Genomic DNA, 14,373 nt, shown 5'->3' with positions numbered 1-14,373 from the left:
CAGCTTCTCGCTGAGTTCTAAGGCTTCTGCAGCATCTGTTTTCATTGACTTCTCAACAGCCAAGTTGAAGGTGGAGCTGAAAAGGCCATTCTGAGGCTGAAATGAAAGAGAAATGAACACGCCCTTGGCGGTCTGTTGGTGTCAGCCATGAGGAAGCTAGGACCCTGTGTGACTGTGGAAGAGGGTTTCCACAGGTTTCTTATCTCTATTCCTGACCATCTAGATGGAATTATTGGTCATTGGCTTTGCTATATGTCTGCCAGTTTCTCCTCTGATGTCTTTCCTCTAGAACAGTGTCTCTCAGCCTGGTTAAGTTTGCACCCTACTCTAGAACAGTGTCTCTTAGCAGGGTTAAGTTTGCACCCCACTTTTCCGGGTTGTTAGTGATGTCTAGGCTCATCTGAAGAGGGCAAGTGCTACTGGAACCCAAAGGGAGGATGATGAGGTTGCCACTGAACCAGACAGTCCCCAGTCAAACTGGCCTGGAGTCATCTGACCCTAGATATGGTGTGTGTGTGGAGACGGAGGCCAGTGGCCAACCTCACATGCCATTTCTCAGGAGCTGTCCGTCCTCCATCTTGTTCTTTGATACAGTGTCTCTCACCGGGTCCTGAGGCTTGCTGATCCCCAGAAATCCTTTGGTCTTCATTTCCCCAGCATTGGGATTTCAAGAGCACACTACAGTGCTCAGCTCTTTTCTTTTCTTCTTTTCTTTTCTTTCTTTTTTTTTTTTTTTGAGACAGGGTTTCACTGTGTACCTCTGGCTAGTCTGGACTCTGTAGACCAGCCTGGCCTCGAACTCACAGAGGTCCACCTGCCTCTGCCTCGCAAGTGCTGGGATTAAAGGTGTGCACCATCATGCTCCCCCCTTTTTAATGGGGATCAGACTCAAGTCACCATATTTGTGTGGCAATTACTTTACCAATTAAAGTCGCCCAGCCCTTGACCCAAATATTGTGTCAATGTTGAGAAGCCCTGGCCAAAGTGACAGGCTCCATAGAATGGGGACCATGCTGCTGTCTGTGTGTACCCAACCCCTGTGCCTAGCATGGCAGTCACTGGTCACACAGTGGCACAAGATGTGTCTGAAGAATGAATGACGGCTACACAGGAACATTGTGTTCTCCTTTTGTCAGAGGAACCTCATTTTCACACGAAAGAAACGAGTCCTTCAGAAGGTGTGGCCCCCCAGTGTTCTCTGGGTGGGCGAGGCTCCCTTGGACTATTTCCTGAGATGATGTAGACCCGGTCATCCAGCTGTGCAAGACCTTGCTATGCCCTGCATCAGCCAGCTGGCCTCTGGAAGCTCCGACTGAAAGCATGGAACAGAAACCAGGCCAGGCAGAGAATCAGAGAGCCTTGAGCAACTGTGACACACACACCTCGTCAGGACCCAAGTGGACCCTAGCATTCAGTATGCACAACACGGGCATCTTGGTTGGCCTTCAGCATCTGCCAAGTGACCCCTGGAGATCAAAATAGGACCCAAGAAGACCCTGACCATAAAACCAGAAAGGATTGACAGTGGTAACTGTGGCTTGACAATTGGTAAGAGGAGACATGGTGATATATTGAAATAAGAAAAGATTGTGTGTGTGTTGTGCACATGCATATGGTATGTGTATGTGTGAACACATGAATGATGTATGTATGTACAGGTGTGTATAACCCATGTGTGTGTGTGGAGGCCAGAGGAGGTTGGGTGTCCTGCTCTGCCACTCTTTGCCTTATTCCCTTGAGACAGCATCCCTCACTGAACCTGGAGCTGGGCTGGCAAGACTCAGTGATCCCCCTGTCTCCATCTCTCATAATGCTGGAGTTAGAGGTGGGTGTGTGGGTGCACCCCGCTCTTTCCATGGACACTGGGGATTTGAACTCAGATCCTCATGTTTGAAGAGCAAATGCTCTTACCCATTGAGCCATCTCCCAAGCCCTCACGGCTTTGAAGATGACAGTAAACCGAGCAGAGTCCTCTCCACCCCTCTCTGGGACCCGCCCCCTTTTCATCCTTCTCTGCAGACGCCAGACAGCCTGGGACAGAGTACAGGCTCCGTCCTTCTGTATCTCTGTGACCTTGGATGAGACACTTGGCTTCTGAAACCTTAATTCTTCATCTGCAACATAGGGACAGTGGAAATGCGACAGCCCAGCTGCTGCGAGGATTCACCGAACATCTGAAGGGCAAGCAGCTCACGCTCAGCACACGGCAAGTGCTCCGTCCTTGCGGGCTTTCCTTCCTTCCTACTCCTCTTAGAATTCGAATAGCTTCCAACCTTGGAGGATCAGGGCTTTGAAAAGCAGAGTTGGGAGGTCCCCTGCTGTGTACTGGCAGAAGAGGGTCATCCTCAAGGGGACTGGCCTGTCTGGGAAGCAGAGTCAGGCCATGAGATCTAGCTGACCTGCCATCTGGAAGCTGTCCCTCCACACCCAACCATGGAGACAGGGTGTGCAATTTTTATTAAGAAAACTAGCTCACTTCAAATACATTCACATCCAATGCTGGTAAATGCCCAGAAAGATAGTTCGATAGGATATTGGTTCAGATGGGACAACTCTGGTGTTCATTTTAGAAGCTTCCACATGTCTTATTCTCAGTGTGTCAGCCAGTATGTCGTCGGTGGTCCCGCGATTGACACTGACCTGAGCTGTCCATTGTCATGTGTCCATCAGCTATCTAGTCTAACATCCTTTAGGTTGTAAGGTCACTTTTAATGTCACAATCACTCCCGAGAGTCTTGTTATCTAAGGTCCCACTCCTTCCTTGGATAGTATTTAGCAATAACAGCTACCTATTATGTAGAATAAATTCTGAGTCAGGCTCTGGCCAAAGCATCTGTAGAGTTACCTTGATTTTTGTTGTTGTTGAGATGGTCATAAGTAGCCTTGGTAGACCTAAAATTTAGCATGTCATCAAGCGTGACCTGTACCCCTGATATTCCTGTCTGGACGCGTGAGTCCCGGGACTACAGGTGTGTGTTGCTGCACCTGGCTCTCCTTTCAGGGTTTCGTCAAAGCCTTGCTGGGGGACACACAGCATGCAGGCTGGACCCCATCACAGGACTCTCTGGCTCTCCCATCCCAGTGTCCTTCTGCTTGTATGTGTTCATGCCTTTGGGTTCCAGGGAACAGCAGACTTTGACAAACTCACGGCATAGTCTCCTGAATCAGCCTGTTGGACATTTTCCGCAGGATGTCACATCTCATGGGAAAAGGAGGAGTCCTTTGTGCTTCAGTGACCAGTGTGACTCAGAGTCAAAGCTGTGACAGACTGTACCGTGCAGATGGAGGCCACTGTCAGTGCCACTATCCAGAGACTCACTGGCGGGTGTATGCAGACAGACACCTGCTTATCAGGGAGGCCCTGGCCCTGAACCTCCAACACACTGGCTTGCAGCTCAGCTCACATCAGCCCTAATGCCCACCCTCTCGTGTCAGTCACTGCAGAGATAAACGATTTTTGGTTACCGATCGGATCTCTATTCTTGAGAGAGTTGTCAAATCAGGCTTTGCGTCTAATAGTATTTTCTGTACATTTTTTTCCATTCTCAGAGTCTTTAGTTCTAGGAACGATTCATTCGCATGGTCCTTATGATCTACAAAAGAAATGATTTAGACTCAGGAAGACATCATTGCATAGCATCGCTGTAGCTATGGCTTACGGGACAACTCACCACACGACTGTTTTTAATCCTCGCCACCTCTCTGGCAGATGAGGAAACCAAGGCCTAGAGAAATTAAATGATTTGCCCAAGGCCACACACTGAGTATGAGGCTTTGGCCCCCAAGCTGTCACTGCAGAGGTGAACGTCACCTAAGGCCTTTCAGGTGCAGAGATGAGGATGGGATTTGTACTGGGACACCCGGTGCTCAGTGCCTTGCTTGGCCACCAGCTGCCCAGTCGGAGCCAATGCCAGCCTTTCTGAATGAGGCATCTAAGAGGCACCCCGGGGCTCAAATTCAGGTAGCTTTAGACTATGACAAAGTTCCCACCAGGCCACAGTGAAATAAGGAGGAGGACGACAGTGAGCTTTTCGTGTCCTATTTATTTAACATCAGGGCCTGCACTTGACTCTGAGGCGGGGCCTGGCCCATCACTGTTAGTGTAATCCAGGCTCTGGGGGCCCCCAAGCTGGGACTAAGGAGCAGAGAACTTACTGGAGGAGTTGGCCTTCTCCAGTTCTTTGATTCGTATCCGGAGTTCCGACAAGGCCTTTCTCTGCCGCTGGATGACTTCCTCGTGTCGAGACCCTTTGCACTTGGCCCCCAGGTCACTGAAGATCTGCTCCTGGAGACAGGGTGGTACAGACAGCAGCTCCATAAGGTATTTCCCTCAGATTCCCGGGGACGTGAACAATTCCTGTTCAGTGGGAACCCTGCCACTCAGCACTTCTGGAAAATGCCACGAGAGCTTCGGCAGGGAAGGGATTTACATTTTTCATCGCAAATATCAAGTCCCGTGTAGGAGGGTTTCTGACTCCTCTTCCTGATTAGTGGTACTATGAATAAAAACCCCCCAAACTCCGTCTCTGCAGCCCTTATTTCTTCTTCTAATGCTTTCATGCCTGTGGCTTTTTTTTTTTAATTTTGAGACAGAGTCTCTCTACATAGCACTGGCTATCCTGGAACTTACAAAGTCGACCAGGCTAGCCTTGAGCTCAGAGCTCTACCAGCCTCCTGAATGCTGGGATTAAAGATGTGTGTCACCTCATCCAGCTTTGCGTCTCTGTTTGTTAAAAATATGATCTTGTTCTGAATAGTAACTTCCCCCCCTCCTGAGACAGGGTTTCTTTGTGTATCTCTGGCTGTCCTTGAACTTACTATGTAGACCAGGCTGGCCTCAAACTTACAGAGATCCACCTGCCTCTGCCTCTCTGAGTGCTGGGATTAAAGGCGTGCGCCCGAATAGTAACTTTTTAAAGAGAATTATTTTTAATACTTTTAAAATTGTGTGTGTGGTGTGTGTGTATGTGTGTGTGTGTGTGTGTAACAAGGATGGTTTTCTCCTGTCTGCTTGGGGGTACTGGACAGCCTGGACTTGGCTGGTCTGGAGAGACCTGTCTCTGAGACTCCAGGATCTCTAGATCCTGTGGCAGGTACAACAGAACGTTCTATAACAACAGAACGTTCCATGCCTGCCTCACGCAGTATGGTAGCTGCTGGCCTCACGTGGGTCCCATGGGACCGGTAGAGACTAGACTGAGGCTTCCTCAGGGCACAGTCAAGGAAGGTCATTGAAGGTCATGCTCCGAGGCTGAGCACCCCAGTAAGGCAGAGTGCTTATTGAACGTACACAAAACCCAGAGCTCCATCCCCAGCACTGTATAGACTGGGTGAAGCGACACTCGCCCGTGATCCCAGTAGTCCTTCCTGGCTACAGAGTGAGTTCGAGGCCAGGCTGGGTTACCCGAGACCCTGACTCTGTTCTCCAGTGGATCATTCCTTCACTCCATGCACACCTCAGGCTGCTAGGCTCGCGCCAGGCTCTGCGGCTCCGTCAGTGAGTGGCACTAGCAGGTCTCCGCTGTCCTGGGTTTTGTACCCCAGGATGAGGGGACAGACAGTGTGAGGGGGAGTACATAGGGAAGACATAGTGGGCATGGACAATTGATAAGCAGATAATTAAGTGGGGGGGGGCTGGGATGGGGTGCTGAGAGCGGATTTCTGTTGTTTGACAGTTGCTAGGGGGAGGCCTCAGCCAAACTGGCAAGAAAGGGAAAAAAAACAACGATCTCTTTTTTATAACTATTTTTAAAATAGCAACTTTTGGTTCATTTTAGATTACAGAGATAGATACCGAAGACAAACATATAGCATGAGGTGAACTGAAATTATGAAAATTTTATATAGCTAGGCATCTCTGTCTCTATTCCTTTTTTTTTAAAAAGGGTTTTTCCTTTTTAAATTTTCCTTTGAGACAGGATCTCACATAGCCCAGGTTGCCCTCAAACTGTCTATGTAGCCATATGCATACATATGTACATGGTTCTATGTATGACCTTGAACTCCTGACCCTCTTATCTCCGCCTCCTGAGTGCTGGGATTTCAGGCCTGTGCCGCTGTGCTCAGTTTGTGTGGTACTAAGGGGTGAGCACAAGGCTTTGTGTGCCCCACAAGCACCCTACCAACTGAGCTACACACCCAGCCCTGTCTCTGTTTGTAGATGTATACGCATGTGTCTATCAATCCATCACCAGCTACCCAGATTCTCATTCATATTCATTGCCCTCCCTCCCCTTCCCCTGTGCTAGATGCTATTCCAGGCACCTCCATCAAAGATGAGCCCTCCCATGGATCTGAACTCTGTGCACCAGACGAATGATGCACGGTTCAGCATTGCACACACCCTAGCATCAGCGAGAGACACCCACAGACAGAGCAGAGGCCAGGGAAAGAGAAGCATTTGCTCTTCCTCTGCTGACTCTCGTTGCTTCCTTAAGGCCAAGAGGATGATGAGTCCCAGGCTCCCTGCTAGTTACATTGTCTCCGTGTGTGTGTGTGTGTGTGTGTGTGTGTGTGTGTGTGTGTGTGTGTAGGGGGGTTTCAAGGCCCACAGCCTCCTTTAAGGGGCTCCCCTCCCCTTGACATTTCTGACACTCACACTGTTTCTTCCTTTTGGCTCTGCTCTAAATTTCCCCCTGTGGGGGCCTCTCACCACCAGCTCTGAGAGAACCTGTTTCTTATGATGCTCGCATTTATTGTTCTGGTCAGGGTTTTTGTTTTGTTTTGTTTTTGTCACCGGGCCTCACTGGGAAGAGGGAACTTCAGTTGAGAAAATGTCTCTATCAGATTGGGCAGATTGATGTGGGAGGACTCAGTCCATTGTGGGTAGCGCTACCCCTGGGCAGGTGGTCGCGGGCTGTATAAGAAAGCAGGGGGATGGGCTGGAGAGATGGCTCAGCAGTTAAGAGCACCAGCTGCTCTTCCAGAGGACCTGAGTTTAATTCCCAGCACCCACATGGCAGCTCCCAGCTGTCTGCAACTCCTGTTTCAGGGGGATTTGATGCACTCATACGGACATAACCTGCAGGCAAAACACCAATGTCCATAAAATAAAAATAAATAAATAAAAAATTAAAGAAAGCAGGGTGAGCGAGCCAGGAAAAGCAAGCCAGTAAACAGCACTCCTCCATGGCCTCAGCTTCACTCCCAGCCCCCAGGGTCCTGCCTTGAGTGTGTGCCCTGACTTCCTCCCGCAATGAACTGTAAGCTGGAAGATAATGAGCCCTTTCCTCCCTAAGCTGTTTTTGGTCGGAGTCTTTATCATTTCGAGAGGGAACTAACTAGTACTGTCTCAAGTCCTGCCCTAAGGGCTCCTTAAGCTGCTTGTCCCGCCCCCATCCCTAGGATGGTTTGCTACTTTCTTGCTGTTTCCTCCCTTCCCACACACAGGCTCCAGGAGGGCAAAGCACGCCTCCCTCTCATGGAGACCATGGTCCTCCCTGGCCTGAGCATGCGCTGACAGTGGGCACAGTCTGGAAGGAGTGAGCCACCTTCCCCAGCTTCTGATAGTGCTGGGACTGCCGGGTGGGTGAGGGGACCTAACTGGTCTGGTGTATTGCTCCAAAGCTGTACCACCTCAGGGCTTGGTTCTGCATGGGTCTCAATTATCTGCCTGAGGGTATCTATTTCCCCTGGAATGAGTCACCTGTAGGCTCCCTCCTTCTGGACAGAAGCGGGAGATGCTGCATTGGGGCCGAAGGAAAGGCTCAGCAGCCAGGCCAGACTCCCCTAGGCTTCCACGCGCTGGGAGAGGAAGCACCATCACCATATGACCTCTCCTCAGGCTCCTCTGGGAACTCTCTTACTGAGAGAGGACACGGATTTTTTCTCACACAACTCTTGAGCCCTCTGACCCTCTCTGGCTTCGGAAACAGGAAGTAGCCTGGGCGAGGACCCCTGTTCCAAGAAGGGATGCTTTTTTGCCTTTGATCTTGCATCCTCCCTCTCCCATTAACCTCAGCTTGAAGACAGACACTAAAAGTCACCATTCAACAGGTCTCCTCACGGAACACATGTGGGGCGTGTGTGTGTGTGTGTCGGGGGGGTGATTATGTGTAGGGCACCTGTGAACCTTTTCCTGTCTAGCACAAGGCCTGATTTACGGCAAGTGCTCAGTAGTAGCCGTGGGTCAGAACCTGCTTCTAGGGCTCAGGATTCCGATGGGAGTGATGGATATTTTCTGCCGCCCAGCTGAGTTTCCAGCCACCTGGGCCATTGCACTTCTCCTCCTGGTTGCCCTGAGCAACCGGAGCCCCTTTCTATTAAAGTGCTCTGAAGGGCACTCAGTGCCAGGGACAGCTGGCTGGACCTCAAACGCTTTCATCCTGACTGCCTGAAGCCTGGGCTCGCTGCTGTCTGGCAGGGGAAATGTCTTTGTTGACATATTTGGCCTTGTTTCTTTGGCAGATGACTCATTCTCTGGTTTCTCAAAGTGGAAAGAAAAGGTTGTTCTGGACTGGACTCTAGGAATCGGAAGCCTCGAGGAACCACTGCGCCCCACAGTCAGCCCACTAGGAACGATGGAGAATGCGACGGCACCAGGCGTGGGGCAGAGTGTGAGCATCAGCTTCGGGGACCATCTGATGGAGGCTGTTCTCACTTAGACATGCTTCCCATTGGATGAGCATCTGGGACTCCTGGGCAGTCACAGAGGGAGACCTTATCAAGGGACTGTCATGGAATGTGTGTGGGGGCTGTATGCGGGTCACATACTGCACGGTTCTCTGGGAAGGTCATTTGGTTCTGTGCCACACAGTTGAGGAAGCCCCTTGGCCCCAGCAGGTTCACAGCCAGGCGTGAGTTCTACATAGGGGCAACTTATTCTAACTACAGCACCAGCTTGAGGGAGACACAGCTGAACTCTCCATCATCCGGGGACTGAGTGGAAAAAAACTGACACAAAATGGAATTCCAAGCAGCCACTTAAACAAACGATGCAGACTTTTACAGACTTGGCTGAGGAGAGGCCATCAAACAATGTCTGCGAGCAGGGGAGATGGCTTACTGGGAAGCATTGGGGAACTGAGTTCAGGTACCCAGCACCCATTTAAAGAGCTAAGCATGGCTGCATGCACTTGTAACCCCAAAGCTGATGGGGACGGTGGGGGGGGGGTTACGGAAATAGGAGAACACCATGGTTTGCTTACCAGCCCTGCAGGAAAAATAAAATGGTACACACCCCGGCAAGGGACCCTATCTCAGGGTGATAAGACAGTTTGGGCCAGATAGCTTACAGCTAGTGTCCTCCTTCGGTATCTGCATGTGCATATCACACGCGCACACACACACACATGAGCGAGAGGAACAAATTGAAGAATTAACAGAAATTTTTCTACCAGATGTGTTTGTGGGTGTGCACAAATAAAACGTATTCCAACCACCCTTTGAAGTGGGACGCTTATTCTCAAAGGTGAGAACTGGGGTGCTGAGATTTCCCCACGGGCACAGACTTTCTATGCATGGAGGGGTTGGCATTCAAGCCCAGGCCCAACTTGCTCCAAGGCGGATAGCCGACCACTACTCAACCACTACTACAGTTCGAGATTGTAGGAAGACCTGGCGGCTTCAGAAGAGAGAGCTGCTGGCCCTGTCTCCGTTGTTGATAGTGTAACCATGGAGACTGTGACCATGGGGCAGCACTCTGTCTGACTTTGCCATTCCATGTGAATGAGCACTACTTTTAGGAGCCATTAACCCTTGGGCCTTTGGTTGTCGCCAACCCAGTCCTGCCTGAAGCCCCAGCTCCAGACACTGACCTCTTGGAGACTGGAGAATGTATCCTGGTGCACTGGTTCTATCTGCAGGGAGATGTCACACTTGGGGGTTGGATTCCTCGGCTTCTGCTCCGTGCTCAGGAGGGGTCTGTGGGAAGCCCTGGGGTAGAGAGGGACATCGCGGGTGTCAGAAAACTCGGGGACCTTTGCATCCCTCCGTGATCTGGAGGTAAAAGCTATTTTCATAGGTGACTGAATTCTTTCAGACTTCCTGCATTTAAGCTGAGCCCTGCCGCCCGGGAGAACACCCGGTCCAGCACACAGCACAGCCCTGTTTTAGTTAATGGGTCTCTGAAGCAACGAAACACCACCACTCCTTCACCCATCCGATTCTACCACAGTCTGCCGAGCCCTCTCTCTGTGCCAGGCGCCTTGGGGTGGTCATGCCACAGGGGCCCTTCCCACACCTGAGCGCCTCCCTGAGGACCTTCAGTTCCCTGTCTTTCTTCTCCACCAGGCCGCTTGTCTGCGCCACCTTCACTTTGAGCATGCTCAGCTCGTTGTTCTGCTGCTGCACCAGGGCCACGTGTCGCTCCAGCTCCATCTTCTGCTTCTCACTTAGCTCCCCTGTGATGACAGATGTGGAGTGGTGAGCCATTTTCCACCTCTGATCTCTGTCCTGGCCTATCTGACAGCCCTATGGGATGGATCCGTGAGGCAGATCTGCCCCAGGGTTCTTGGGGGCTCGGGTGCCGCCTAGGAGCTCTGCCAGAGCCTCAGCATGGGATGTTGGGTGGCGCAGGAAGCCCCCTGCTTTTGCCTCACTCTAGTATTACACCGGCAGCCGCTGTGAGGGCCCTGACCATGTCCCCCTGATCTTTTAGGGCATTCTGGCCAGTGTTCAGCTACCTACTTCTGAGGCTTTTTATTTATTCTTTTGTTTTCAGACAGGGTCTTATCTATCCCAGGCTGGTCTCCAGCTCTTTATATAGTCAACAATGACCTTAAACTTTTAATCTTCCCAACTCCACCTCCTCAGTGCTGGGGTCACAGGCATGTGACACCAACCTCACTGTCATTTAGAGCTGGGACTTGAACATGGAGCCTCCTGGAGGATCCACACACCCAGCTGCCTCTGTATCTTTTTGCCCAGGGGTCTTCTCGGCCCCTGGAATCTTCTGGGCTACGTGCCTGCCAGGTACAACAGTGTTCCATCCGCAGCTGGCACAGACAGCTGTCCCTGCTCCTAGCTCTCTCTGGCTGAATTAGTTCCGGGTACCTCGGTGCCCCCCTGATGGACAGGCTGCTGCACTTCATTTTCTTTTCCTCTGGCTCACGCTCTGTTTCACTGCTGGCATTTACTGGGGTTATGTAGTGGAGTTCCAGTCTTAGGGTCCGCTGCTGGGAGAACCCACACTAAAACTTTTGCATGGCCTTAAATCTTCCATGGTAGGTTACTGGTGGCACCCTCATTTCACAGGTTCAGACACTGAGCCTTAGAGAGAGAGAGTCTTGTTTAAAGTTGAGGACCTAATGGTGATCAGGTTCTGGACTTGGGTTCTGACTCACTGTATCTTGTGTTATTACTCTCCTTCCTATTGGAAAGCCATGGGAATGGTCTCAGGGAGCAAATAGGCCTGACGGTTGGGGGATGCCAGAGGCTGGTGATGGGAGAGACAGTCTACTCTCCTCTCTCCCTCCATCCCTTCTTCTCTCTCTTTTCCCACCTTCCGCTCCTGGAATCTAGTTTTGCTACCTCTTGACTCCTATCTGCCTGGACTTTTTGTCCTGCCAGAGGCTGGGGATGGGGAGGAGAAGGAGGCCCTGAGAAGCAAGAGGAAGGAAGGAGAAACGTAAGGAGTGGGAGGGACTGAGCCAGGCTGTGTGTCCATGCAGGAGGGTGTGAGACACCTGGCTTTCTCTCCCTTACCTGTTGTGGAAATTCATTCCACCAATAGCTTTGGGGTGTTGGCTTTAGGGCGTGGCTTTTTGTCTGTAAGAGATCACACCTGAAGACAAGAAGCCACCCTTTAAAGCCGGCATGCTAAAACTATTGGTAGAATGGATTTCTACAACACCTACCTTGGATTGGTGGCCTATGAGGAAGGAGGTGTGTGATCTTTTTGCATGATGAATAGAAGGCTTGTAAGGTCCCTTCATATTGCACCCAGGCTCCTGCAAAGGGCCCAGTCCCAGTGTGGGGCAGGGCGGGGCAGGGGACCCTCACTACTGCCCTCCCAGGGGTTAAGAATGCTTCACAGTTAAAGACAATATTGACGCTCAAGGTCCACCGAGTGTGTGTGGTTTCCCGGGTGACAGGGGCTGCAGGCACGCAGGAAAGGAGGTCCAGGAGAGGCTTTGAGACCAAGGCTGCTAACTTTGCCTTCACTTCCTTCCTGAGAGGGTCAGGGTGTCGGGTGACCCAGGAACTCATACCTACCTCTCAGATCTGACATGCGGCCATGGGCTTCAGTGAGATCTGTCCTCAGCCTCATGATGATCTCCTGCTGAGACAGGATTTCCTTCTGAGCAGTCAGTAAGTCATCTCTGCAATTAAACAACAACAACAATAAGAGTCAGCTGCGTTCACGTCCCTGGCGACTCCCGATGGCGTCTGGAAAGGAGAACCCAGAGAAAAGGTTCAAAATGCCCAGGGATGGACCTTAGGACCCCAGCCCAGCCAGGGGACAGGCAGCCTTTAAATACGTAAAAAGAACACCATCTTGATGCACTTAACATACTTTGAGAAAGAACCAAGGGTCAGGTTGGGCTGGGTGGAGGTCCACTGTGGGGTCCTGCATGGGACCTGTCAACACTGATTGACAGGCCAGTTGGTTTTGTGGAAAGAGGGTGGAAGACCATGGGGGCGGTGTTCAGGACTTCCATGAGAATGGGGAGAAGAGGGGGAGACAATGAGGGCTTTCTGTTTGTTCACTGGCATGCTGGGCTCCTGGGCACTGGGGATGGGGCAAGGAAGGAGATGCCAGAATGGTAAGAGGATACATGGTGCGGTTGACACCACGAGAGTTGCTGTTCTCACTGGAGGGCTGTTCCACAGGACAGGCCCTCGTTAGGGACCGCAGCAAGTAGGCCTGCAAAAGGGGTGGAAGTAAAAGGAAGCTGGGTTGTGCTTTTGAGGGAGTACGGGGGAGCTGGGTGTGGTACACTAGAAGGCCGGATCGAGGCCTGTCACTTGTCACTCTCTAGCAAGCTCAGAGGTTTTGAGGGCCTGGGCTCTTCTCTCACACACACGTGTGTGTGTGTAGGTGTGTGTGTGTGTGTGTGTGTGTGAGAGAGAGAGAGAGAGAGACAGACAGGGGCACCCATGTTAAAAATATATATATGTAAATATATATATATGTATATACATGTATACACACATATACATATTTACCCACACACAAGCATGTGCGCGCGTGCGCGCGCGCACACACACACACACACACACACACACACACACACGGGTGCCTCTGTCTTTCCGTCTTTCTTGGAGCAAAGATTCAGTGCCTCTTTGTTTACATATTGCTCTGCAGGAGCCTTCTGGACTATTCTACTCCTCGCTTGTTTAATTTTTAGCAGGACTAGATCCAACCCAGGGCCTCACACATGTAAGCTAAGTACTCTGTCACTGAGCTACATTCCGAGCCCTGTGTTTTTTGAGTCATTACGTAGTTCAGGGTGGCCTCCTGTGCACACTCCCGAGTGCCGGGATCACAGGTGTGTGCCACCACACCTGGACACGGATAGATTTCGTTTTTTCAAAAATTGTCAGTTCCTTGAGGCTCCCTGGACTCCTTGGCCGTTAGGGTTGGAGAGGCGAGCTCATTAGTAGGGTCATTTAGTGCAACCCTTTCCCCTCCTTATGTTCTATTTATTTATTTTGTGTGTGTGTGTGTGTGCCATGCTGCACCTGTGGAGGTCAGAGATCAGCTTGTGAGACTGTTTCCACCTGATGGGTTCTGGGGATCACACTGAGGTTGTCGGCCTTGGCAGTGAGTGCCCTTACCTGTGGAGACATCTCACAACCCTTTCCAGAACATTCCCCTGTAAGCAGTCTCCACTGTTAGCAGGGATCTTAAGAAGGAGATTCTTCCCAGAGGTGTGTGTGTGTGTGTGCGTGTGCGTGTGCGTGTGTGTGTGTGTGTGTGTGTAGGGGGGCGTTCAGGATAGAAAGCAAATCACAGCACCTGCTCCCAGTCACCAAGTTGCAGGGATGGCCCTCCTACAAATGCAGCCGCTCAGGGAAGTAGCCCGACTTCCCCGGGACTGCAAGGCCACCAAGGGTGGACTTGTGATCTGAGCAGGGACAGCTGCCTGGATCTCCCCACCACATTGTCCGCACTTGCCACAGGAACTGAGAAATCTAAGTGACTCTGAGAACACAGATCTGGCCATGTTCCTCCTGCACCAATGCCTCGAGACCCCCCTCGGTACTCACATCAGATGGTCGCACGCTATTTCTTTGGCACTGCTGTCCGGCACAGGTCCTGCTGCGGGCTCTTTGGATACCTTCTTTTTATGAGCTGCATCAGAGGGTTAGGTCAACATCACCACGTCCGTCCGTACGCAGTGGACTTTCCCTTTCCCCTCTCCTGTGAACACACTTGTGTCTCTCACAATTTACCCTGAGACTTCCTGTATGGATGGCCCAACAGGCCGA

At 51.3% G+C, this 14,373-nt stretch overlaps 1 protein-coding gene across 1 annotated transcript in view; it reads right to left on the bottom strand.

Annotated features, from left to right (window-relative positions):
• Fhad1 (forkhead associated phosphopeptide binding domain 1) overlaps positions 1 to 14,373 on the bottom strand; it is a 111,415-nt gene that overhangs the window by 13,799 nt on the left and 83,243 nt on the right. Inside the window, exons 21-27 of the mRNA XM_041652248.1 lie at positions 14,152 to 14,236; positions 12,154 to 12,260; positions 10,181 to 10,340; positions 9,756 to 9,873; positions 4,156 to 4,285; positions 3,466 to 3,593; positions 1 to 96 (exon numbers count right to left, since the gene is read on the bottom strand). Coding sequence (XP_041508182.1) covers positions 1 to 96; positions 3,466 to 3,593; positions 4,156 to 4,285; positions 9,756 to 9,873; positions 10,181 to 10,340; positions 12,154 to 12,260; positions 14,152 to 14,236 — 824 coding nt within the window. The remainder of the gene's footprint in view (positions 97 to 3,465; positions 3,594 to 4,155; positions 4,286 to 9,755; positions 9,874 to 10,180; positions 10,341 to 12,153; positions 12,261 to 14,151; positions 14,237 to 14,373) is intronic.

This window comes from Microtus oregoni, unplaced genomic scaffold (genome assembly GCF_018167655.1).
Source record: "Microtus oregoni isolate MIOR12 unplaced genomic scaffold, Mior012 000005F_ref0000423, whole genome shotgun sequence".
Lineage (NCBI taxonomy): Eukaryota > Metazoa > Chordata > Mammalia > Rodentia > Cricetidae > Microtus > Microtus oregoni.
This window is presented reverse-complemented; position numbering and strand designations above follow the sequence as displayed.